Raw genomic sequence first — 27,584 nt, 5'->3', positions numbered from 1 at the left:
GTTTCGACTGTAAGGAATGGAATCAGGAAATGGAAGGCCACAGGCACAGTTGCTGTTAAACCCAGCAGGTCTGGCAGGCTAAGCAAAATACAGGAGCGGCATATGCGCAGGATTGTGAGAATGGTTGCAGACAACCCACAGATCATCTCCGAAGACCTGCAAGAACATCTTGCTGCAGATGGTGTATCTGTACATTGTTCTACAATTCAGCACAATTTGCACAAAGAACATCTGTATGGCAGGGTGGTGAGAAAGAAGCCCTTTCTGCACTCACACCACAAACAGAGTCACTTATTGAATGCAAATGTTCATTTAGACAAGTCAGACTCATTTTGGAACAAAGTGCTTTGAACTGATGAGACAAAAATTGAGTTATTTGGTCAAAACAAAAAGCGGTTTGCATGGCGCATTCCAAGAAAAACACCTGCTACCTACTGTCAAATTTAGTGGAGGTTACATCATGCTGTGGGGCTGTGTGGCTACTTCAAGGAATGCGGCCCTTGTTAAAGTTGAGGGTCAGATGAATTTAACCCAATATTAACAAATTCTTCAGGATAATGTTCAAGCATCAGTCACAAAGTTGAAGTTGCGCAGAGGTTGGATATTCCAACAAGACAATGACCCAAAACACAATTAGAAATCTACAAAGGCATTCATGCAGAGGGAGAAGTACAATGTTCTGGAATGGCCGTCACATTATTGATGTAATATCTCTGTTGGGGTGCCCAAATTTATTCACCTGTCTAATTTTGTTATGATGCGTATTACATATTTTCTGTTAATCCAATAAACTTAATGTCACTGCTGAAATACTACTGTTTCCATAAGGCATGTCATATATTAAAAAGAAGTTGCTACTTTGAAAAATCAGCCAATCCAAAGAATCCAAAAAATCCAAAGAATTAAGAGAGGTTCCCCAACTTTTTCATATGACTGTATGTGCCCCTATAGACTGGCAAAACAATACAATATAATTTATTTTTGTATAGCCCAGAATCACACAAGAAGTACCGCAATGGGTTTTAACAGGCCCTACCTTTTGACAGCCCCCCAGCCTTGACTCTCTAAGAAAACAAGGAAAAAACTCCCAAAAAAACTCTTGTAGGGAAAAAATGGAAGAAACCTTTGGAAAGGCAGCTCAAAGACAGACCCCTTTCCAGGTAGGTTGGGCGTGCAGTGGGTGTCAAAAAGAAGGGGGTCAATACAATACAATACACAGAACAGAACAAATCCTCAATACAGTATAAAAATAAAAATTTTACAAGTACATAGCAGAATTTAATAGTAGATGATATCACATAATATGATTTGGATTTGTTTAGAGTCCTGGTGACATCAGCCATCAAGCTGCCTCCCCCATTTGGCCATTCCACAGCTGTAACAGCGCTAGGCCAGCCAATTCGATGAAAGGACCCTTCTACCCCAGGATTCCTGCGATCTGCGACCTTAGGCAGGCAAAACAACTTGGCAGGTGGGCCGTGGCACCAACTGCCACATTTGAGTACCGAGAAGAGAAACAGAATAGGTGAGGGTATTTTAGTGCTAATGACTAACAACAGAGATGCAGTCTGTACATTTAATCAGCAGCTCTAGTCAGGGTGTGCTAAATTGAAGTAGTGAGTCTTCAGCCGGGATTTAAAAGCTGAGATGGAAGGGGCTTCTCTTATAGCAGCAGGCAGACAATTCCACAGTTTAGGGGCCCTGTAACTAAAAGCACTAAACTAAACTAGCACCCTGCTGGCATAGAAACTCTGGCACTGTGTGACACTGAAGTAAAAGATGGGTAGATAGAAAAATTGCATGGAGAGCTTAAATATATAACACATCTTATTTTTGATTCCTAATGCCATCTTTGTACCTCTTTGTTGTTTTCTCTACCACATTTATGGGCTGTTCTACACATCCATTATGTCTGTTTAGGCTAAATCAAGGAAACCACAAGTAATTATTGTTTTCTTTTGTTTTTTTGTTTTTTTTGCTGTTTTAAGGTTTCAACCAGTCAGAGTGCAGCTGGGAGCCATATTTCCAGTGCCAGAATGGCAAATGCATCCCTTTGACTTTGGTCTGTGATAGCAAGGAGCTAGACAACTGTGGAGATGGAAGTGACGAGTCGCCGCTGCCACCAGCCAGGTGCCAAGGTCAGAGAATGTCCACTGAAAGTCTGTCCACAGGGACTTGATGAGCCTGAACTGACCAGACCCCATTGCCTGTTTCATCCACCTTTAATGACTTGGTGTGGGTGTGTCACGTGATGGACTGGTTCCCTCTCTATGATGACCTGTGCCCAAACCTGCTAGGATTGTCCAATCGCTCAAACACTAACCTAAAATTGGATGAAGTGGGACCTAAATTAATGGATAGGTCGATGGTATTTGATTTTTAATTTATTAGCTACTCTGCTCCTCACAACTCATTGGTAGCTGTAATAGCATAAAGATAAAAATCCATACCTACAGTTAGTATGCATGCTTTCCAAAAAGCACAAAACATAACACTTCCACATAGACCACAGATTGCAAAGTCGACCAATCCTATAGTGTCATATGTTAGCGGGGTGCTGTCCTTCAATACTGCTGTAAAGCCTGTCCTTGGGGGCACTGGGGTGCTGCACCTTACTACTCTTTTGAACATCATTAAAATTCGCAGTTGAATTTCCATCTTTAACAATATTCCATTGGACACACTGTCCCTTGACTCCAGATAAGAGATCATTTCAAGCCTCCATCGCCAGCACTTCATCAGCTGAGTTTACTTGTTAGCAAGGCTGCAACCCCCAATTCATCTGCTCTATGCCAGAAGACCACCATTCAAGTCCATGGCTTTAAGCTGAATCTGTTTAAAGTGGGCCTGCCTGTCTTGTGTCTCCTGCTTCTTGGCCAGGCATTGTGTGACAACTAAACACATGGATGAAGCTATCAAATCCGATTCTAGACGTTCTTACAGGGGGAACTGCTAACTTATTGTATGTCTTAGGCTTATACCGATGAGGCTGAAGTTAGAGACTTGTTCACAGCTGCTTATTTATACAGGTTTGTGGTAACAGGAAAAGCCAAATTTTTAAATGTACTAGGGGGCTTTGCCCCCTGCTTGCTTTGCTCGCCAACCCACGCCACTCCCCGGCCTGCACTACACGTTATGAAGAGGGGGGATGAACGCACCCCAAGGAGACACGGTCGCTCCTCCGAAACCCCCTCTTAAACGGTGATACAATGGGAAACAAATGCTTTGCTCAATCAGCTGCTGGCTTGCTTCAGTTGCTATGCTGCGTGATCTGCGTGGCGCACTTCTGTCATATCACCTATGTCCATATATTCAATCTCTTTTCACTTGTATCTTTTCATCAAAAACGCATTGAATTTTGATTCCGTGTTTGGAATTACATCGTGACAAAGCAACGTATAACTGCCTGTGAGTGAATATCGTTTCTTTCTCTCTACAAGAAATGTGTCTGACAACAGCATTCACACAAATGAGCAATGATTTCTCTCACAGGATTGCACTTTCACCAAGAAACACTACTTTTTTTATTCCCTGATGGCAACACGAACTATACGATCTACAAGTCTCCAACTTAAAGTTTAAACCTGAACAATATTTTTGATCTCTTTTCGCTGTTCTGTTATTTCACCGAGTAATGATTTCCGTTTGTTTGTGCTAATGCGATCTTTACTATCCTTTTTTTTGAGACTTTCGAATTTTCGTACTTCCATTATCTCTAACCTGCTTTGCATGTGTACCACGCCAAAGTTTTTGAATTCTTTACGACGTTCTACTTTGTCATCTACTCTTTGTTTTATTTCTGGCCCCGGATGTGGTTAAATCTCTTGGTACAAAGACTCGGGTCGTGAAAGTGTCTCTCTGAGAAAATCACGTCTCGTCTCCTTCCAACCTTCCAAGATTTGTTTTATAATAGAGAGATACACTGATATGTGTGGGCGGCACAGTGGCTCAGTGGTACCATTGCTGTTTGCATAGAATTTGCTTGTTCTTCCCGTGCTTGTGTGGGTTTTCTCCGGGTGTTCTGGTTTCCTCCTACAGTCCAAGGACATGTCGGTGAGGTGGACTGGCAGTGTTACCATGGCCATGCTGTGTGTGTTTGTGTGTGTGTGTCCAGGGTTTGTTCCTGCCTTGTGCCCTATGATACCTGAGATAGGCTCTGGCATCCCCCCGTGACCCTGAGCTAGTTAGAAAATGACTGACTGACTGACTGACTGATGTGTGTCACCTGATCAAAAACTCAAAGGATGAAATTCCACATTTGTTTAACTTCATTTGACTTTTGCCCAGTCTGATGCAGGAACACTAGTTAAATTCACTCAGTGCGATGAACTCGGATGTTTAATATGCGCTCCAAACTGATGAATTGCGTTGGGCCAGTTTTTCTTTTTCCCATGAGTTTTTGACAAAAGGAGACTTGTATATTTAGATTTTTCAAGAATAACAGTGTCTCAAAAAGGATTGGTTAGGATCTCCAATGGAAAAGAAGCAGCAGAAAGTTTGGATAATAAAATTTAATAAGTGAGTTAGCTTCGGCAAAAGTTAGGAAAAGCAAATTCTGAAAAACAATCTGCTGAGATTCTCACGAATAAACTTTATATTTCACGTAAATTATGCTGATAGTTTAATGACCCATAATTTGCTGAAAGAACTTCATTATCTAATGTGTTTCATAACCAAATAGTTTCTTTTCTTAATAAATAATGCATCATTAAAAAGTGATAGCCTTTTGGAGACTAAATCTCTCTGAAAATAAAATTAACACCTTTAAGCACTTAGTTTTATATGATGTGCATGTCATAAACTGTTATGTGAAAAAGGAAGTACACCTCATGGAAATTGTTGACTTTTCCACCTTAATACAAGTATATGTGTTGCTGTGTCTCTGCTATCCAACAGATGGCGCATCGCCAACATTAGCACTGCTTTATGATTGTTATATAACAGAGAGACAGCAACTGGATGTACACACTGCATTGCAAATGTTAATGCTGGGGTTTACATTGATTTCTTAGATTTCAACCTGCCTTAGAGAGGAAGCACTGCTAATCCACATTAATAAAAATATAAGTGTCTGTTTGTCTGTCTGTCTGTCTGTCCATCTAAAAAGATCTGTCCATTCCAAAAGATGACACTTCACAAACATTTTTAGTAATAACATGCATTGCAATTGTCATTCCAACAGATGGTGAATGGCAAACTTTAACACTCCTTTTACAAATCCCATACCAAATAGCATATAACAGAGACATATGCGTTGCAGGGTGCACTGCAAATGTTAAAGCTGAGGCCTACTTAGATTTCAACCCATCTTAGAGGTGAAGCACAGCTAGTTCACCTTAATAAAAGTACACATGTCTGTGTTTCCACCTGTTTGCTATTGCATGTTTCAGCTTTCCAACAGATGGCACATCACAAACATTAGCACTGCTTTTACAAATTCTGTACCAAATGTTATATAATAGAGACATAGCAACTGGACACACATACTACATTGCAAACTTCAACACTCCTTTTACAGATCCCATACCAAATAGCATATAACAGAGACATATGCATTGCAGGGTGCACTGCAAATGTTAAAGCTGAGGCCTACGTTGATTACTTAGATTTCAACCCATCTTAGATTAGAAGCTCAGCTAGTCCACCTTAATAAAAGGACAAATGTCTGTGTGTCCATCCAGTTGCTATGTCTCTGCTCTCCAACAGATGGTGCATCACAAACATTAACACTGCTTTTCGAATCCTGTACCAATTGTTATGTAATAGAGACATGGAAACTGGACGGACATACTGCACCGCAAACGTTAATGCTGATGTCTACGTTGACTACTTAGATTTCAACTCGTCTTAGATGGGTAGCACAGCTAGTTCAAAATATGTCAACAAGCAAACAGCAAGGTCTCCCTTTGCTGTTTTTATTTCCGTGTATGTTAAATAACAGATACAATGGAGTGTTTCCAATGGTGAATTTCATTTCATCGGGCCACGCTTGATTCTGCACGTCACTGCTTTATAAACAAAGCTCAATTATGAATGCCTCATGTCCCAGAGTGATTTTCATTCAGAGGTCATGTTGTTTTATCTTGATTGATGTACAACAGTAGTCAGCACTGCTTTTAAATGAAAAAGCTTGATTAAGGCATGGGGAAATGACCCTTGATGATTTTATTTTTAATATGGCCATGATGTTTTTGTGTTCAGTAATTCACAAATAATACTCAATGCCGCTTTAAAACAAAAGTTCTGGATTACAGATTGGGCTTCCCCCTGAATATTTTCATCTGGACTTCAAAACAAAAAACGCTAATTTCATTTCTACTTGACCATGATGTTTTATCCTCTTAAAATGTATAGAGGTTAAATAACATAAACAAGCATTACAGAAATAACATAAAAGTAACAATTCAAAACTGACTGCAAAATATAAAATACACATAAATACAGACACATATAACAAAAAGCACTGGGAGATGAAACATACCTGGAAATGTGAAAAGGTCATTCCATTAAGATTCACCCAATTTTAAACAGAATTATTGCTGTATAGCTTTCAAAAAATGTTTAACTTTGTTCTTTCATTTGTAGGGTTAAGTGATGGCCAAAATTTAAAAAGTTCCCTCCCTTGCATCCTGCTAGCCCACTTCACAAAGGGTGGCCATCACAATTATTAGCAGTCAGAAGCCTGTGTGAGATGTCAAATGTCTCCTGAATCAGTAAAGATATGTCAATGCTTAAAAAATGATTTTTTTCAGCATAAAATGAGAATTCTTTTTGACTTATGCTTTGAAATCAATCATAATTCTTACTTTATAGATATTTAAAAACTTCTGATTGGATACAGGTTTTCATTTTCTTTATATTTTATATAAGCAGTATAGAAGAAGAGGCAGTGTGATGTAGCGGGTAACGCTTTGGACTTCAAACCCTGAGGTTGTGGGTTCAAATCCTCCTACTAACACTGTGTGGTCATGAGGAAGTCACTTGACCTGTCCGTGCTGTAATTGTAAAACCAAAAGACATGTAACCAATGGTATCACAAATATTGTAAGTCACCTTGGATAAAGGCGTCAGACAAATAAACAAATGTAATGTTAAAAAAAGGTGTGTAAAGTTATTATTCATACTGTGGAGACCTTGTTACATGAAAAACATAGAAAAAATGGAAATCCTGAAAATAGGTACAGTTTCATGGGTTCCCATCCCTCCAAATTTAAAAAAAAAAATCACATTTCCACAGTTTATAATCTTGTAATTCTTGTGGGGCAAGATGCAGAAATCTGATTTTTATATTTTTGATAACATCATCTACTGTATATGATAGTAGCCCACCTACCAAAAATCATTATTCTCTTCAACCTAGTTTTTGGAAAATGGCGTATGGCAGACAGCTGGAAAAGGGACCCGGCTAGGACACCTTCATAATGAAAGGACCTAGGGAGAGAGGGTGCATTGGGTATTATCTCCCCCAGATCACCAGATGGCACCCCTCCAGGTTGCAGAAGTGCCTCGGATTCCCACAGGAAGCCATCATGGGACTTGGAGTTCACAAACTCAGCCCTGTTGGGTTCCGTGGGTGCTGCCAGGGGGTGTTGCAGGGACTGCAGAGCCCTACTTTGCTGGGCTTCTGCCTCACATATAAGTGCTTCCAGACCGTAACGTAAAGTATTCCCAGGTGCATCAAAGAAGTCCACTGCCTTCATTCGGAGAGCTAGAGATGGGAAGAAGGAGGACACAGCTTGCCAGGAGGAGCAGAGGAGGCAGAGAGGTGGTGAAGACAGAAAGAAGCAGGGACAAAGTGTTGCTGTGTGCTGCAGTGTTTGTACTTGTGGCTGTGGTGGGAAACACTTACAGAGGAAGCGTCTTAAACAATATGCTGAATTTATAGTTTGTTAGTTAGCATAAGAGCGGCACGGTGGCTCAGTGGGTAGCGCTGCTGCCTCGCAGTTGGGAGATCTGGGGACCTGGGTTCGATTCCCGGGTCCTCCCTGCGTGGAGTTTGCATGTTCTCCCCGTGTCTGCGTGGGTTTCCTCCGGGCGCTCCAGTTTCCTCCCACATTCCAAAGACATGCAGGTTAGGTGGATTGGCGATTCTAAATTGTGCCTAGTGTGTGCTTGGGGTGTGGGTGTGTTTGTGTGTGTCCTGCGGTGGGTTGGCACCCTGCCCGGGATTGGTTCCTGCCTTGTGCCCTGTGTTGGCTGGGATTGGCTCCAGCAGACCCCCGTGACCCTGTGTTCGGATTCAGCGGGTTGGAAAATGGATGGATGGATAGTTAGCATAAGATCTGTGGAGGGGTTATAAAGTGAGTTTTAAAGAATTCACCCAAAGTACATGTAAACTTCTGACTTAATCTGTAATAACATTTTTCCTTTTTGAACAAAATTGAATGTTTTTGACTTGTTTTTCTAGGGGTAAACTTTTTTCTCCCAAGCTTCCTCAGTTTTCACTTTGCTGTTAGTACTGACCCCATTGCCAGTCTTCTGGTTGATGTCGATGGATTAAGATGTCTTCACCCCTTGTTAAGGGACTCCAACAGTAATGTTCAAGATTCTGGATAAAATCAGTAAAACAAACCCTGCAATTCCTATTTATGGAAAGGCAATTTAAATAGTAAACAGCCTTCTGCAACTTGTTTTGCATTTTGTGCTTTGGCAAATGGCTGTCCGTCCAAGTGGTTTTCATTTCCTCCAGTTTTTCCAGCTTCCCTTTTATCTTTCTGAGTTCTCCTTCTCTCTATCAAGTCCTTTGGGATGAGCATTTCCTATGCTCACAACAGATGAAACCATGACGCAAGGGTGAAGAATAGGACTATGACAGCATGAGGGCATGTGTTCCGGATAATAGTGTGCACAAAAAGGAGACAAGACAGGGTCAAGTCAAAATAAAAATGATTAAACCAAGTTAATTAGATTTATCAAATCAAAAGAAGTTTTGAGAACAAACATCATAGTATGTGAAATCAAGAAGAACACAGGCAATAGTATGTAAAATATTAAAGAAAGCTAAATTCAAAAAGTATTTACATTTAGATTTGAAACTCATCAACACAAGGCCCAGAATACTGTGGCTTTTAGAAGGGTATATACAGGCACAATACTAGAGCACCAGCAAACTCGAGCGTGTTGTGAAAAAATCTGTCCTCTATTTTCCAATAAATTGTTCTCCAAGACCAGATGAACATGCAGAACGATTCCTTATCTGCACATAGATATAGAGAAATATCTCAGTTAATAGAGTGAGCAATCAAGTAAACAATTCATTCTCTTTTATACTTTCCTATGACCCTTACCTCATCTAATACATCATGTCATCTGACTCTTAATATGTAGAATTCTATCATCTTAGCCAATCAACTACAACCACCAGTAATTTCATGTGCATGTTGATTCTTCCATTATTCTAAACATCACTTCTTTAATAGGGGTGTCTTAGGCTGGAGTTATACTTCATGCGACGCAACGCATGCTGCAGTGGACGCTCCTGCTACGCAAGCATTGAAGTGTTTATACTTGCGCACATACTTTAAGTAAATCTGGAGGAATCCGCCAGGTGGCAGTGCGAGATATTATCATGGTGAGAACATGTTCGGCTTCTCTGTGTTGTGAATTGCCTAGAACACCCATTAAATTCCGATGACACCTTATCGCAATATCTCTGAAAAGGATGTTTATTGATTAAATCCAGGGATGTGTCCATTCCAGCAAGCATTGGGCACGAGTGAGAAATAATCCCTGGATGATGCCTCAGCTCATCACAAGGTGAATACAAGCACACACATACACTCGCGTCATTTTAACGGCACCAAATCCCCAAATCTGCATATCTTTGGAAGGAAACTGGAGCACACTGAGGAAACCCAGCAGGAAAATGTGTAAACTCCAGGCAGGGAATATCAGCGACGTGACTCCCTGCAAGACAGCAACGCTAACGCTCCGCCACTGTGTCACCCCATGTGTGTAATTATAATAAAAAATAATTCTTTGCATTTATATAGCGCTTTTCTCACTACTCAAAGCGCTCAGCAATTGCAGGTTAAGGGCCCAACAGAGCAGAGTCCCTTTTGGCATTTACGGGATTCGAACCAGCAACCTTCCGATTGCCAGTGCATATCCCTAGCCTCAGAGCCACCACTCCATCCTATTAACATTATTCATTATTTAAATGAGGGCAGCACGGTGGCGCAGTGGTAGCGCTGCTGCCTCGCAGTTAGGAGACCCGGGTTCGCTTCCCGGGTCCACCCTGCGTGGAGTTTGCATGTTCTCCCCGTGTCTGCGTGGGTTTCCTCCGGGCGCTCCGGTTTCCTCCCACAGTCCAAAGACATGCAGGTTAGGTGGATTGGTGATTCTAAATTGGCCCTAGTGTGTGCTTGGTGTGTGGGTGTGTTTGTGTGTGTCCTGCGGTGGGTTGGCACCCTGCCCAGGATTGGTTCCCTGCCTTGTGCCCTGTGTTGGCTGGGATTGGCTCCAGCAGACCCCCGTGACCCTGTGTTCGGATTCAGCGGGTTGGAAAATGGATGGATGGATGGATTATTTAAATGAAATTACCGATTTATCTGTAAAATGTAATATACATACTTTAATGCTTTTCATCATGAAAGTGATATCAGGTATAAATGTGCAGAGAGTTGGAATATCATACATTTAATGTGCGAGGAGTGAAGATCTATTGTTGGCGATTCGCAGCTGTCAGGTGCAGAGGAAGCCCTAGAAAAAAAGAAGGCACAGTATGTGAGAATTTTAAAACGTATCGTGTCATTACGATTGCTTGAATATAAAAGCACCATGAATACATCTGTACGTCGGCATTTTGCTTCACCACATCAAACCATTTATCAAATATCGAAGCATGCACACCGATCTCGTAGGATCCGCAAAGCGGCTTTCTGTCACATGTAGATAGTAAACAGAGACTCTGACGTCACATTCCAACTTTTAGCACACTGCGCCCCCCGACTTTTTGCTGGTACTGCAACTCGCGCACGTGTCGTGTTAATTTCTGAGGACCTGCTCAGAGGACACATCAAATGAACGCTCAGAATGCGTGGCGGCCATGATGTGAACGCGTACGCATTCTGAGCGAGAAGTATAAATGAGCCCTTATGGGTTTTCCCATGGATTTTATCAACGCTTCATAATTGGGGTGTTTGGGCTTTCTCACTAGTTTGTTCTCACTTTTCAAGGGGGTGTTTATTACTCATTTACTTCATTTTAACCTGATTAGTTACACTGATGGATCCCTCTTAAGATGAGGCAACCCTCGTGTGCTCAAGCTTTAAGCAGCGTTTAGTTAACCGTTTAGTTACCTTCAGTCCTTTTCCTTGTGCTTTTAATAATCCATTGTTACAACTTCATTTACAGTTATGTCCATAAATATTTGGACAGAGACAACTTTTTTCTAATTTTGGTTCTGAACATTACCACAATGAATTTTAAATGAAACAACTCAGTTGCAGTTGAAGTGCAGACTTTCAGCTTTAATTCAGTGGGGTGAACAAAACGATTGCATAAAAATGTGAGGCAACTAAAGCATTTTTTTAACACAATCCCTTCATTTCAGGGGCTCAAAAGTAATTGGACAAATCAAATAACTGGAAATAAAATGTTCATTTCTAATACTTGGTTGAAAACCCTTTGCTGGCAATGACAGCCTGAAGTCTTGAACTCATGGATATCACCAGATGCTGGGTTTCCTCCTTTTTAATGCTCTGCCAGGCCTTTACTGCAGTAGCTTTCAGTTGCTGTTTGTTTGTGGGCCTTTCTGTCTGAAGTTTAGTCTTCAACAAGTGAAATGCACACTCAATTGGGTTAAGATCAGTTGACTGATTTGGCCATTCAAGAATTTTCCACTTCTTTGCTTTAATAAACTCCTGGGTTGCTTTGGCTGTATGCTTTGGGTCATTGTCCATCTGTATCATGAAACGCCGCCCAATCAATCTGACTGCATTTAGCTGGATTTGAGCAGACAGTATGTCTCTGAACACCTCAGAATTCATTCGGCTGCTTCTGTCCTGTGTGACATCATCAATAAACACTAGTGTCCCAGTGCCACTGGCAGCCATGCACGCCCAAGCCATCACACTGCCTCCACCGTGTTTTACAGATGATGTGGTATGCTTTGGATAATGAGCTGTTCCATGCCTTCTCCATACTTTTTTCTTGCCATCATTCTGGTAGAGGTTGATCTTGGTTTCATCTGTCCAAAGAATGTTTTTCCAGAACTGTGCTGGCTTTTTTAGATGTTCTTTAGCAAAGTTCAATCTAGCTTTTCTTTTCTTGAGGCTTATGAGTGGCTTGCACCTTGCAGTGCACCCTCTGTATTTACTTTCATGCAGTCTTCTCTTTATGGTAGACTTGGATATCGATACGCCTACCCCCTGGAGAGTGTTGTTCACTTGGTTGACTGTTGTGAAGGGGTTTCTCTTCAATATGGAATGATTCTACAATCATCCTCCACTGTTGTCTTCCGTGGATGTCCAGGTCTTTTTGCATTGCTGAGTTCACCAGTGCTTGCTTTCTTTCTCAGGATGTACCAAGCTGTAGATTTTGCCACTCGTAATATTGTAGCAATTTCTCGGATGGGTTTTTTCTGTTTTCGCAGCTTAAGGATGGCTTCTTTCACCTGCATTGAGAGCTCCTTTGACCGCATGTTGTCTGTTCACAGCAAAATCTTCCACATGCAAGCACCACACCTCAAATCAACTCCAGGCCTTTTATCTGCTTAATTGATAATGACATAACGACGGACTTGCCCACATCTGCCCAGGAAATAGCCTTTGAGTCAATTGTCCAATTACTTTTGAGCCCCTGAAATGAAGGGATTGTGTTAATAAAATGCTTTAGTCGCCTCACATTTTTATGCAATTATTTTGTTCACCCCACTGAATTAAAGCTGAAAGTCTGCACTTTAACTGCATCTGAGTTGTTTCATTTAAAATTCATTGTGGTAATGTTCAGAACCAAAATTAGAAAAAAGTTGTCTCTGTCCAAATATTTATGGACCTAACTGTATGTACATGCTTGTATTAACTAGTAAAAATAATCATGTATTGATTAAAAATATTTGTTAAAATTCTAGAAGAGCTCCATTTTGCTTTTCCTATGACTACTACATGATTAGTATTGCCTGGCAAGAGAGCCAGATGATCAAGGCTATGAACAAACTGCATATGAAAAAAGGAACCATCATTGGAGTTAATGCCTTTCCTTGACAGAAGAACAAAGAAAGAAACAATAAAATGGAGATCAATGCTTTTGGTAACCTATCCATTTCCATAATGGATTGTTGATTTTAAAGACAATAGCTCTAACAGAAAAATGCAAATAAGGGGAAATTGAAAAGGTAAATAAAAACAGGAAAAATAGACAGCTGACCCTATGTGCCAAAAGTCTAAGCAGAGTAAAAACCACATTGCCTTGTCCTCCCATTCAGCCTCATCACTTTCAAGAAGCACTTATGGACCCTTTTAGATTGATTCTAGCTTTTCTGACATAAACTTTATCTCATTCAAGGTTCCACTTCCACAACACCTCAGAAATCAAGCAGAACAACTACAGAGACATTGACCACCGCTCTATCAATCAATAAGTCATGCAGCCATCGAGAGCACCACCACTTGTTGTCTCCAAGCCAGGTGGACCAGCCTGACTCTGTCAAAGGTGAGCCTGTTCATCTCGCCATTGATCTTTTCAGTCTCATTAAGTAGGATGATCCAAAATCCATAAATTACATGATAAAGCCAGTTAATAAAATAAAGTCAAATGATTATTGTAAACAGGATAAAAGTATGTTACCTCATAGCTCTTAAGAAAAGCGGTGTTACTTTTCTTTTTGTAACAAGTACAGGTAATGATCTCATCTAACAATCAAGGATGGGTTAAATTTAGTAGGCAGGTTGAAGGAAATTTCATAATAGCTTTGCTATTTTTTTATGTTGCTTAACTTGCAAATTTGCTTGTCTTCCAGATTCGACCTATGTGTCTCTTGTGGTCCTTTACGTTGCTCTTGGAGTGATTGCTGGGATGGTGTTTCTGTTCTGGTGCTGCTGGTCTCCAGGCTGGTTTGTGTGGCGTGTCAGCATCTTTCGATTCCTCCCTTGCTGTAACTCAGTCTGCGCGTCTTGCCAGCTTTGCTCTCGGAGCTGCACTAGACGTGAACACCGGTTGGCCAAAGTAACTCCACACAACACATCAGCAGTGGCCACATAATGTCTTCATATGCCTTGATCTAGACCCACAATGCCCTGGTGAACATAGGTGTGCATTCCAAAGCAGGAGTGCTGTGAAGCCTTCCTATTTCCTAATACCGTTCATATTTTGAAATGAAAGCCTTAGTCTTCACCAGTTCACAAAGCTCCCACAATTTCTTTATTCACTTTATTTAATATAAATTAGTAAAGCTCAAATTCAGCTGATCAGAGAGTAGGAAAATTGCTGCAACCTTATCTGGGGAGACTTTATCAAAATGTTTCTAAATCAAAGCCCATTGATTCAGGTACCGGGCTACTCTGACTGAGCTGGAACTCGTAGAAGTTAAGATTGAATCTTGACATCACTGGAGTGGAAATTCAGTTAATCTATTTAGGAAATGCCATTCTGGGAAGATGCCCTGTCTAGAAGTATCTAGGCAAGAATTTATCTTCCAGATTAGAAACAGATCAGAAACAAGACATGGACGTCTCACCAGAGGCCCTCAAAGTGCTTTGGCTGTCTCTACACTCCAATGTGCTTTATCTGTTTGTCATAATCTGTATGATTATTCATAAAGAAATATATTTATATAGCTACAATCTGATAAAAATTACTAGAAGTGCAACTCTTAATAAGTTTTGTATTTTGCATTTTTAGTGAAAACAAAAAATTATTTTTATGTTGTACAAAGCTAAACTGCAATAACAGATTTTCTCAGTGGACAATAAACCTCTGAAGGTAAATACACACTGAGGAATAAAGGTAACAAAGACAAAATCAATATTGTGCTAGCAGTGCAGAAGGTTTTAGGGCATAAAAAACATTCATTTACCAAAGCCAGTTTTGAAATCACATGGGGTGCAAGCAATTCTGGGCCCACTGGGCATGGTACAACAGCCTTCCTTAGATGGGGTGCCAGTCCATGGCACAGCATGCTCACCACCCATCAATCTTCTGAACTTGGTGGCTCCTATCCTAGTGAGATTAGGGGAAACGTAGCTGTAATATCATGGAAACATGCTTTGCTTTCACAATGACCCTAAACCTTAGGTTCTTTCATATGTGTGTTCATGGATTGTTAGCCATAGCGGCACTTGGAGTTTCAATCTATCAGGTAGAGTTGCACCGAAAAGTAAGTGAATTCTTTGGAATTCCCTGAATTTCTGCATTGATTACTCATAAAACATGGTCTGATCCTCACCTAGGTCACAATAATACACAAACATGATCTGATTAAACTAATAACCCAAAAACAGTTGTACTTTCCATGGCTTTATCAAGCACACTGAATAATCATTCACAGTGCAGGCTGGAAAGAATAAGTGAACCTCTATGTTAATCTTCTTTTTATTCTTTTGGCTGCTCCCATTTAGGGACACCACAGCAGATCATCTGTCTCCATCTATCTTTTATATCATTTTCAGCCACACTGACTGCCTTCTTGTGCCCTCTCACCACATAAACCTCATCTTTGGCCTTTCTCTTTTCCTCTTGCCTGGTGGTTCCATCCTCAACATTCTTTTCCTGATGTACCCCTCATCTTTCCTCTGCATGCACCCAAACCATCTCAAACTAGCTTCTCTCACTTGGTCACCAGTCTGTCGTACCCATGTTGTCCCTTTAATACACTCATTCATAATCCTGTCTACCCTCGTTACTCCGAACAAAAATTGTAGGTAATTGGAGAGCAGTGTTTTAGCTGAGTTAAGGAGATGAGATTGAAAGTGTGGGTTGCACAGGTGCCTCACTCTTTAAACAAAGGTTAACAAAGCCTGGTTACTGACAAATCTGTTCTCGTCAAGAAAGATTGATTAGTGTGAACTCTGCCTCAACCAAAAAAAACTATCAAAGGACCTTAGAAGACACAATATAGAGATGCAGGAAGCAGGAAAAGGCTAAGAAAGCATTGCTACAGATTTGGGTGTTCATCAATTCACTGTCAAATAGTCTACAAATTCAGCACTGTAGCTTCTTTTCCAAGCAGTGGATCTCAAATAAACATCACTCCAAGAGCACAAAGGACCACCCTGAAAGTGATGGAAACAACCCAAGGGTAATAGCAAAAGACCTCCAAAAATGTCTACACACTGTGAATGTCTTTTGTCAACTATCAGAAAAACACTAAACAAGAATGATGCTCATGGACATTCACCATGGAGGAAACCACTTTGTAGGATGGTTCAGATTTGCCCAAGACCACCAGGATGTTTCACAATGCTTCTGGGAAAATGTTCTGTGAACAGATGAGACAAAAAGTTGAACTTTTTGGCACAAATGCACAATGTTATGTTTGGAGGAAAATGGACACTGCACACCAACAACAAAACATCATCCCAAGCGTGAAACATGGTGAAGAGAGCACTATGGATTGGCCTGCTTTGTCACCTCAGGGCCTGGACGCCTTGCAATCAGTGAGGGAACAAAGTTGTCAAGATAGTTTATAGGTCATTGTAAGGGCAGCAATCCATGACCTTAAGCTTAAGAAAGGTTGGGTGATGACCCAAGGCACACAAATAAATCAAATAAAGAATGGCTGAAAAAGAAGATGAATTGTGTTTTGGAATGGTCAACCGTAACCCAACTAAGATGCTGTAGCATGACTTGAAGAGGGCTGTGCAATCAAGACAGAAATATTGATGAGGTAAAATAGATTTGTAGGGAGGAATGGTCTAAAATTCATCCAGAATAGCGTGCAAGTCTTCAAAGCAGCTACAGGAAGCATTTGGTGAAGGTTGTTACTGCTAAAGGAAGATCAGCAAGTTATTAAAATCAAATGTTCACTAACTTTTTCCCAGCCTGCACTGTAAATGATTACTCCATGTGCTCAATAAAGACATGAATAATACTTCTGTTTCTACTGTATGTTATTAGTTTAGTGAGATTGTGTTTGTCTATTATTGTAACTTAGATGAAGATCAGACCTTGTTTAAACAGTAATCAACACAGAAATCCAGGGAATTCCAGAAAGTTCATTTACTTTTTCTTGCAACTGTACACCCGTGCTCACCAAAGACTACGCTATCCACAGACCAAACTGAGAATGTCTCTCCTTACCTCTATTGACATGAAACTAATAACGAGCTCTTAATTGCCTGGCAAGAAACCACAGGCAGAATAGCAGTGAAGGCAAATTGTTGTTCTATTCAATATGAACAGATTCAAGTGTAAGACCTTAATCAGGAGCACAGGCAGAAGTACCACAAAAAGTATACAACCTGGACTTATGTGACTGCAGCAGTTTTAAGGTGATCACTACTCTTTGTCCAGGTGACACATTTGTTAGTCACAGAGCCTGTCCAGAAGAAGACTCACAGCAACTTAGGTCATTGTCAAATGGAAAGGAAGACCCTCTCTCTAGGTTTTCATCTGGTTTATATCAGCCATTTAGTAGCCATCTAATGAGTGCCGAATCATGCATTGTTGTTATCCTTATTCTAAAAAAATATAAAACCATTCTGTAAATAATTAATATATACATACTGTATATAATGCAAATGATCAAACCTTAGTTAAAACCTTTGGTTAAACCTTATCCAAATCAAACGAGTACTAAAACAAACACAAACTGTTAAACCTTAACCGAGTCAAGTAATTCTAGTAATGTCAGATCAGCATTTGAGACTAAACAAGGAAAAAACTCTGTGTAATCCTTCCATTAAAAGAAAGGCAAAGAAGAAATTTAAGCATAATTTAGTTCGAAATTATGAAAGTCTTGTGAATTTAATGGCAACCAAACCTGGATGTGTTACCTCAGATCACACACTGGCATGATCTTTAGACTCCATTATTATGTTTGTATTTTTCAGACTTCACTAGTCTTGCCGCCATTTTGAGTGCTGCCACTTTTGTGTACTGTTACCCTGGCAACTTCTGGTCACATGACTTATGTGACTGAAATTCCAAGGCATATTCTCTTAGCACCATACAAATGTAAAATAGGACAATGTGATTTTCTAGGTATCCAGTATTTGGATAATAATACTTCTCTCTTTATTTTTTCATTCCCGAATCTTTTGGCTTTTGACCTTTGAGTTTTTGGCTTTCATTTTGACAAGTTTGCAACAGTTTCTCTTAAATTATTGAAATTGCTGTAGCTCCAGAACTGTCTTCTTTGAGTTCAATCTCCATACCATACCATACCATGACCCCACTACTCTGTTTCCTATAAATGATAATCTGGAAAGAGAGACAGTGATGAAGTGTAGGGGCACAAATAAACACAAACATTATAATAAACATTAATATAAACCTATACAATTGTTTTGTCTGCAAAATGGCAGATGAGCAAATGAGCAAAACTATGAAATGTATATAAAAAAACAAAACAAAAAAATGGCAGAGAAATAAAACCGAAGTCCAATACGAGAAACAATAATCATGGTCAAGAGAACAGAATGTACATACGAGAAAAGAGCACAAAGATAAACTTTGAGTTGTTCTGAGTTTTGGTATCCACAGATCAGATATGGATGTGAACTAATAGCCAGTGGTCTCAATTATGCATGGGTTACAACCTCAGAGGCCACACCCCTAGTAATGCTGGAAATGGCATAATGATGGAATTAAACAGTTATGGCATTTGTAGACACAAAATACCAAATCATGACAACAATACACGTATAAGGCAATACATTCTTCTTATTCTGTCTCTATCCTAATAACAGAAGATGTAAACAACAAGAGAAAGTAATGTATTTAAGAGAAATATATCTGTCAACTTATTGAAAATTTTTTTTCCTTGATCCCCAAAGTTAAAAATTGTATGCCTCCCCAGTTTTCATCTGACACTGGCCTACCAGGTTAACAAAACTTTAAACAAGTAATAATATTCCTCTTGCAAAACGTTCCTTCATGATCTCAAGCACAGAAAACATCACATCCATTGGTATATTTATTTGTCATCGTTTCTCTTCACTTTGGCTTCAATCCTACACTGAATACACAAAAAGAAAAGAAAAATGTCCTTTTCCTCTCACAGCTGGTATTTAAGTTGATTTCTGGTAACACGTAAATACAATGGTGGCCTCTTGCAGACAAGCTTCATAGAGAATCCTTCTCTAGCCTAAAACTTGCTATCCATATTTAAGCCAGCTTCAAGAGAAAATGGATACATACAAGTTTAAAGAGTACTCGCCCAAAAATTATATTTATTATGTGTATATAGTTTGTAGCTGTAGTCAAGGAAAAAACTTTAATCTCATGTTTTTGTAGAGAAATGACATAACAAGAATTTAAATTGAACGAGACCCAATGGTGAGCAGCTCTGGACAACAGCAAACAATGTGAAACACATCCACAGAAAAATGAACAGAAATTCTGAAGTAACTAATGTCACATAATCCACATGTCTGTTATTCTTGTGCTTGGAAGGTGCAAAATGTATGCATATGTCACTAAAATACTATAAATATGCCAGCATAAAAGATAAACAGGAAAGGTACATTCCCTATAATACTGAATGTCTAAACTGAAGATCTGCCTCTCCCCTCAGTCATTGGTCAAGAATCCTGTCTTCAAAGAAAACTCTGGCTCATTGAAAAATAATAAGATTTATTACCACAAGAAGAAAGGAATCATTTAAACAAGAAAAAAGAAGAAACACAACGTTTGCCAAAAAGCAATCCCAACCAACAAACCCTGTCCATAATTGAAATTTAAAAAAATACTAAAAGAAATAAAGAACCAAAAACCAGAAATGTGGTAATAGCATTAATAAATTAAATGCACTCCAATCGGGGAAATGCCGATTTGATGGTCCTGGCCCTCTGCAAGGATATTCAGTTAAATCAGAAAGTATTCAGTCCCCTTCACATTCTGCATACTTTACTGTGTTGTATGCTTCATTTTAAATGGATACATCTGCCGTTTTTGCCGATCACACTATACTCAAAGACCCATAATGACAAAGCAAAATTATGTTTTCAGAAAGGTTTGCACTGAACCTGAAACTGAAATTCATGTAAGTATTCAGACTCTCAATTCAGAACTTTGTAGAAGACCCTTTGATGGTAATCACTGTATCGAGTTTTCTTGGCTAAGTCTCAACAAGCTTTGCACACCAGGAATATGGGCAGATTATCCCATTATTCCTAGTTGATTCTCTCAAGATGGGTTCAATCCAGCCACTCTACCATAAACAGGTTCTCCCATCTCAGCAGAAGAATTCTGAAGCTCTGTTAGTGTGACTATTGGATTCTTGATCACCTTCTTCACTAAGGCCTTTTTGCCCAGTTACTCAGTTTGGCCAACTCTTGGAAGAGTCCTTCTGGTCCCTCCTGGGAACACTCAAAGCTTTGGAAACAGGTTTGTTTTTCTCCTGACACGGTGCAGTGTGAATTGTGGGATTATATACTGTATTCACAGCTGTGTGCCTCTCTAAATGTTGTCCAATCAATTTGACTTGCCATTGGTGGACATCAATGAAGTTCTAGACACAAACAGGACATATCTGACCACAATTTGGAGTGCCACAGCAAGAGTCTGAATACTAATATGAAGGAGAAATTTTAGTTTTGGATTTTTAATAAATTTGCATTAATTTCTAAAGTTTGTCATTATGGATTACTGAGTGTAGATTGATGGGCAAAATAGTAAATTTATCTATTTAAAATTAAATCTACAACACAATAAAGTGTTCAAGAAAGGGAGGGTCTCCGAACTTTCTGAATGCACTATATGTAGGCAAACAGTGGTCCTCCAGCTGTACATCATTGTGGCCCTACCCCCTGCAATTCAATCTTAAGGGGACAGGACATATAACACATGAACAAAATTAAAAGATATAAACATAAGCTGCAAGAAAGCAACACAACATTAACACAGGTGACAAAAAAGCTAGAAAACATATGAAAAATATTATTCATAAACAAAAATGACAACAAACCTAACAATTTCATCTCTTCTATGCCTCACTGAGACTTCTACACCTAAAATTGGTTTAGGTGGTAATCAGAAAATGGATGGATGGCGAGTGTGGCCTGTGATGGGCTGGCATCCCCTCCAGGACTGGGTCCCGTCTTGCCCCTGATACTGCTCCAGCCGTTGTGAGCTAGAATCAGTTATGAGGGTTTAATAAAGCAAAGCCAATCGTTTACTTTATAGATACATTTTGGAAAGTTGGATATTTCATATGCAAGAGTTTGGCTTTCTCACAGCCTAAACACTCAAGTGCCAATAAGAACATAATCAGCGGCCCTCTACAGAATGTGGCTGCAACAAGAAAGGAAAAATAAAACTCTTAAATCACTCAACAGGAAATCAGCTCTTGTGTAAATAAGTGCTAGAGGCGAGAATATTACTTAAAGGCCGCACTTGGCCTTATGTATGAAAGGCGAACTGCAACCATACTGGTCACTTGTATTGTAATTGGGTGCCTTTAACTTTAATGTCACCTTTTTTTAATGACAGCTGCACCTAAGACATGAGATGAGGTGCTACATTTAATGTGCAGGCTTCATTGTTCGACTACTTTGACTACAGTGAGTGGCCAGGAAGTCTCACAAAATCTCAAAAAACGGAACATTCTGAAAATGTCTTTAGTTGCTCAACTGGCACTTGATTAAAGAACCAGATCACCAGTGCTGACATTAGGAGAATAATGTGAATTCTTACAAAAATGTTTTTTAAGAATGCATTTACTTTTTCAATGCTTTGTAATATTTTATTTAAAACTGTAGAAATGATCAAAAACAATTAAAGGCTGTTGAACGATTATAACAGTTGAAAGTTTTGTAAATGTTGTCAGCTTTCATCAACTTTTAGCTATTGTTTTAAATTTGGGCCTGAAAGTAGATAAAGGTAATTAAAAATAAAAGGGAATTAAGTGTAAAGGTGACAGCGGTTTCGACTTTTGTAATTTAGTCTTATATTTTCTTTCAGTCACTCATAAACTACTTAGTGGCTTCACTGTCTTCTATTTTCAGTAGTGACCACATATTAAATTCACATTTCTTCACGTAAAAAGGAGGTCTCAGAATTAACCTGTAATTGACAATTAATGGTCCATGTAGGAAAATGAAAATTAACTTGAACTTGTCCATCCAGAGACGGTCAAAATAATCTTGGAGAGAAGGAGAGATTTAACTGGGTTAATTCATTATCTGTTTTGCCTGCAACAATGCTGGTAATTAATGAAATTATTTGGTAAGGCTCCTACTTTATTTAACTTACCTTTCTCTTTTGTAAGAGGTGGTCTCCAGCCATTAGACTCATATCAAGGTAGCTGAAATGCACTTGTTTTATGAAACAGAATAATAAATACAATTTATTGATAAACACAAGGATTATAGAAATATGATAACTGCATATATTGTGGAAATCATGGGCTCTCCAGCTGCACCAACCACAACACAGACAGGGAGAGACACGAGTTTGCCACACAACACACATTTATTCACGTGGGAAGTGCTTTTCTCTCGCTCTCCACAGCAGCACAGTACAAGCACCAAAATAGCACAGTCCCTTCTTTTGCTTTCTCTTTTTGTCGTCCGCCTCCATTCCTCTGCTTGGCAAGCTTTGTCCTTCTTCTTCCTGACTCTGGTTCTCCAAACTGAGTGAGGAGGCTCCTTTTAAGCAGACCCTGGGAATGTTCCAGGTGGCTCATTAATCAGACCTGGAATCACCCCCATGTGTGGTGAAAGACACCTGTAGGGCTCTGCAGCTTCCCCTGGCGGCCCCCATAGAACCCAACAGGGCTGTGGCTCCCTCCAACTCCCAGTGTGCCCTGCGGGAATCCATGGTGCCACAGCCACCCAGGAGAGCTGCCCTCTAGCGTCCTGGGGTAGGTAGTGCCCTGCTGATGCTCTCTACCCCGGTTCTTCCATCCAGCTGGCATCCTGGATAAAAGGAACCGCTTCACCTTGACCATGAAGTCAGAGTCAGGAGGTGATGGACAAAGCTTGATGAAAGGAGTGTGAAAGAAGAGGATTGTTTTCTCTGCTGCTTATACTTTGATTGTCTTGACCTTTGTGTTAAGGTCTTCCTGGTTCCTCCCTATGTGGATAGCTCTTTGAGTACTGAGAAAAGCACTATATAAATGTAATGAATTATTGTTATTATTATTATAAGGTTCATTTATTGTTAAAAAGGACTATATTTGATTCCGTGACTGGTTTGGGTGTAATTGTGACTGGGGTGGTGCCCGCTACTGGTTACAAGTTGCGTTCTACTATGGAGAAGTCATTATAGCCCTCAATGGACTGAGTTCAGTAGGTAGGTTGTAGAACCTTCCCAGAACAGTGTGGTGCTGATGTGTCACCTGCTGCACGGCTGCACTTGGGTCCCAATCCGGGTGGTTCATTGTGTGCTGGGTGTAACAATGCATTGTAATCAGCACATGCTGCCAAACTTCTCCTCCTCCACCTCAGTCTTTTTCAAGTTGTATTTTCAAAAGGCTACCTCACCAAGATTGGTCAAAAGGCTGAAAACAGACCTGGACAGGACTCTAGTCCATCATAGGGATCACTTTCATTCTCTCACACACACATACACACCTCATACTTACACACAGTGATAATTTGCAATTGCCAATTAATATAGCCCAAATTAAAAAAAAATGTATTCCTTTGCTTGAGGATGTCTGGCCAAAGTAATTTTAATGAAGTGGGACTGGCAAAGCTATTCAGTTTTAACAAATGTTAGGGATAACAGAAGTGAAAGGCACACTTTAAAACAGCGACTGACCAGCATGGATATCTGGTGAATGTGGCACTCTAATGGTAAATTGTGGTTTGTTTTATGCATGTTGTTCTAAATATATTATGAAAATATTTGTTTTACTGAAGCAATGTTTGCAGCAGTGAAAAATGTATTATATGTGAAGCCTGTTAAAAACAAGACATTTTGATATACCTCCGTTATTTATCAGGACGCATGAAATCAACAGTCACCCAAGAAAATGATAGTGACAGTGACATAGTAAATCATTATAATCTGCAGATAATATAGCTGTGAGCTTGGTTTATTGTCCAGTTAATACTCTGTAAATGTTGATTCACTCTGTGCGTAACAGCTTACATGCCACAGGATACTACATTCATATGTAGGTAACCTTTTGTTCTCCCTACTTGCATTTTATACTTTCACAGTTAGGAACATCATTTAGCTTATCTGTTATGACTTAAAGCACCGAGAGGTCTGAGATGTTGATGCACTGGTTCTCTTTTGCTTAGACACCAGCAGCTAGGAAGCCTTCATTAAGCATACACAATATGCTGATGCAAAGGTTCCCACGTGCACCCATTTAGACTTGCAGATGGAGGATTGCAGCCCTGTGCACGCAAGCAGCACATGGCAGCAACGTCCTTATCCATGCAGACAGTCTGCTGGTGTTTCATTAAGCTATACTGGGGATCTGTTTGCCATCAATAGTGGTTATTGGTGGTGAAAAAAGAGGACAATATGCAGCACATACTGTAAAGGTTCTTGTAACCACTGTCAATGTAAAATTGAAATAATAAACTAATTTGAAACAGAATTGCAAAGAAAATTTCTCTGTTTTAAGATAGACAAGTTCAGAGATTCACCAAAGCTTTTCAATGGGAGATTTTGAAATTTCAAAACTTTGTACAACATAATATGTTTGTGATAACTCAACAAAAATTAAATAGTTGTAACAAATTTTCTTGAAGAATAAGTGCGCTGTGTTTTAACAAAATTGGTCCCGTGGGTGCCAAGTTGTTTCATGTGGACAGACAGACAGACATGGCTATCGCAATAGCAGCATACATATATATGCAAACACACCTAAAAAGGAGAGGTCACTAAACAATGAGATCAATTAATAGTAAGAAGGATGCAGAGACTATGAAATCAGCTCAGGAGCAGTGGCCTGCTATGGTGTAGTATCCACTACCAATGCTAAGAACAGACTGCTTGATCCTAATCAGTTAGGCTTTGGAAAGGGGCCATCCCACTGAGATGTCTCTACTTACTATAATTGACGCATAATGACTGGCTATTACTGGTAACAGGTCATTTGTCCTCATCCTGATAAATCTTTTCTCCATTTTCGACACAGTTAGTCACCAGATCCTCCTTTCCACCCTCTTTACAATAATAATAATAATAATACATTTTATTTATATAGTGCCTTTCCCATGCTTGCAGCCAACTCTGCCTAGGGGCACAATGTACCATTGAACCAGCCCCAGCTCCAACTCAGACTGCCCTCAGGTGGTTTTGAGTCCTACCTCTTGGGCAGATCCTACCATTTGAAATCTCAAGGGTACACCAGGCAAACAAGAGGGTGCCCCAAGGATCAGTGCTGGGCCCTCTCTTATTCCCTCTATACACCACCTCATTATATCCTGACATCATGTCTCATGGTTTTTCCTATCAGTGCTTTTGCTGAAGATACACAGCTGAACCTGCCATTCCCTCCAGAGGATATCAAGGTATTATCTCTGCATGTCACACTGATATTACAACCTTAATTAATTGAATAATTACATTTATATAGTAATATAATATATAGTATAATAATATATATAATACTGTAATATAGTATAGTAAACTAACCTACCTAGTCCACCTGGAAAAGCATGTGATTGATGGTCAATAGTTACATTTTTATAGTCATTTCTAGACACTTAACACACTTTACACAGACAATGCTGAGCCACTTCCACCGTTACCAATGTGTATCATCTCCCTGCAGAACATTCACCACATATTAACTATTAGGTGGTGAAGGAATGAGATAGTTAGAGACAAGGGTTGATTAGGAGGCCAGAGTGGACAAGGCTGTAGTGAGCAATTTAACTAAGACGTCAGGGAGCACCCTACTCTGTTTGAAAGATGCTGAAGGATCTTTCATGACCGCAGAAGTGAGGACCTCAGTTTTAGGTCTAATTTAAAGGAAGGCCCTTGTTTTCAGTAGAGTTTCTCCTTCACTGCACTGGCACATTGGGATCCACAAACATACCACAGGATAAACACCCCCTGTTTCAGCGGCAACCCAAGCTTTCCTGGTTCATCTTCCATCTAAGTACTGACAAGGCTCAAACACGCCTAGCCTTCAGGTAGATTACCTGTTCTGAAATGTGGGTTGTAATGGCTGCTGAAGTAACACAACTTCCAGCCAGGGTTGGCTCTAGGCATAGATGGAGTCGGCACTGGCCTAAGGGTGCCAAAAAGGTGTTTCATATGCGATTGCAAAGTTGCCAACAGCCATGGGGGACCATCACACCCTCCAGCTTGTCAATTTCATATGCAATCATGGGGATTATGATCTCCAAGAGGACTCCTTTTCCTACTTCATCAATTTCAGCTATGGATCTTATCACACAGGTCTAAAAAAGGGACCCTCTTTTGGCTGTATCTTTAGGGCACTTGCAACCAACTCTGCCTAGTGGCGCAATGTACCATTGAACCAGCCCTGCCTCCAACTCAGCCTGGCAAAGACAGACCATCTTGTTATCCCAGCTACTCCATCTATTCAGCACCTCATCTCTGTTCAGCTTGGCTTACTATCATTAATACCCACCAAGTCAGTAAACAGCCTTGGAGTGGTGATCAATGACCAGCTATCCTTCAGGGACTATGTTGCTATGGTCTCTCGGCCTTGCAGATTCACTCTATACAACATTCACAAGATCAATCTGTAGCACAATTCCTGGTTCAGGCTTTGGTCTTTGTGCATTTGGACTATTGCAACTCTCTGCTGATGGGAATACTGGCATGCGTCACCAAGCCATTGCAGATGATTCAAATTGCAACAGCAGTGTTCAATCAGTCAAGGTGGGCACATGTCACTCTTCTTTTTAGATCGCTACATTGGCTCACTGTAGCAGCATATCTTAACTTCAACTGCTTAAACTCTTGCCTACAGAGTACTCAGAAGTTCAGTGCCTTTATATATGAAGACACTTGTGAGGTCTTCTGCTCTTTCTCGAAAACTCAGGTCTGGTAATGAATGGAGCCTGGCGGTGCCAGCTCTTTGTGACATCAAATCGCAATCCAGGCTCTTTTCATGTGTAGCTCCAAGCTGGTGGAATGAGCTCCTCTCCTCCATTTGAACTTCTGACTCCCCCAATGTTTTAAAGAAGAGTTTGAAGACTCTCTTGTTTGGTGAATTTCTGATTTTATTACCTAAGAATTATAACCCACTTGTATTTTATCCTAAGCTCTTCACTTGTGATGATCAATTTTGCCACCTTGTCTTGTCACACTTGTTCACAAACAGTTACCCCAGACTGATGTTTACTCGATTATGTTGACATCTTTTGTAGGAAGTTCTGGATGAAGGCATTCACTAAGCAAATAAACATAAATGTAAATATATCTGCTGAGAACGCTGACAGCTTGAAAGCCATCACGGGAGTTCCTCACCTTCCTTTAATCTTTAAAAATCTCAGTGGTGTCAAGTGAAAAAACACAAAACAAACCTGGATAATCTATAA

At 40.0% G+C, this 27,584-nt stretch overlaps 1 protein-coding gene across 2 annotated transcripts in view; it reads left to right on the top strand.

Moving 5' to 3' along the window:
- Window positions 1-17,722, top strand: part of ldlrad2 (low density lipoprotein receptor class A domain containing 2) — an 84,036-nt gene extending 66,314 nt beyond the window's left edge. For both annotated transcript variants that reach the window (XM_051930380.1, XM_051930379.1), the window contains 3 exons: window positions 1,989-2,138; window positions 13,507-13,653; window positions 13,961-17,722. In XM_051930380.1, coding sequence (XP_051786340.1) covers window positions 1,989-2,138; window positions 13,507-13,653; window positions 13,961-14,202 — 539 coding nt within the window. In that variant the 3' untranslated portion in view covers window positions 14,203-17,722. The remainder of the gene's footprint in view (window positions 1-1,988; window positions 2,139-13,506; window positions 13,654-13,960) is intronic.
- The last annotated feature ends 9,862 nt before the right edge of the window (window positions 17,723-27,584 follow it).

This window comes from Erpetoichthys calabaricus, chromosome 8 (genome assembly GCF_900747795.2).
Source record: "Erpetoichthys calabaricus chromosome 8, fErpCal1.3, whole genome shotgun sequence".
In the NCBI taxonomy this organism is placed as follows: Eukaryota; Metazoa; Chordata; class Cladistia; order Polypteriformes; family Polypteridae; genus Erpetoichthys; species Erpetoichthys calabaricus.
This window is presented reverse-complemented; position numbering and strand designations above follow the sequence as displayed.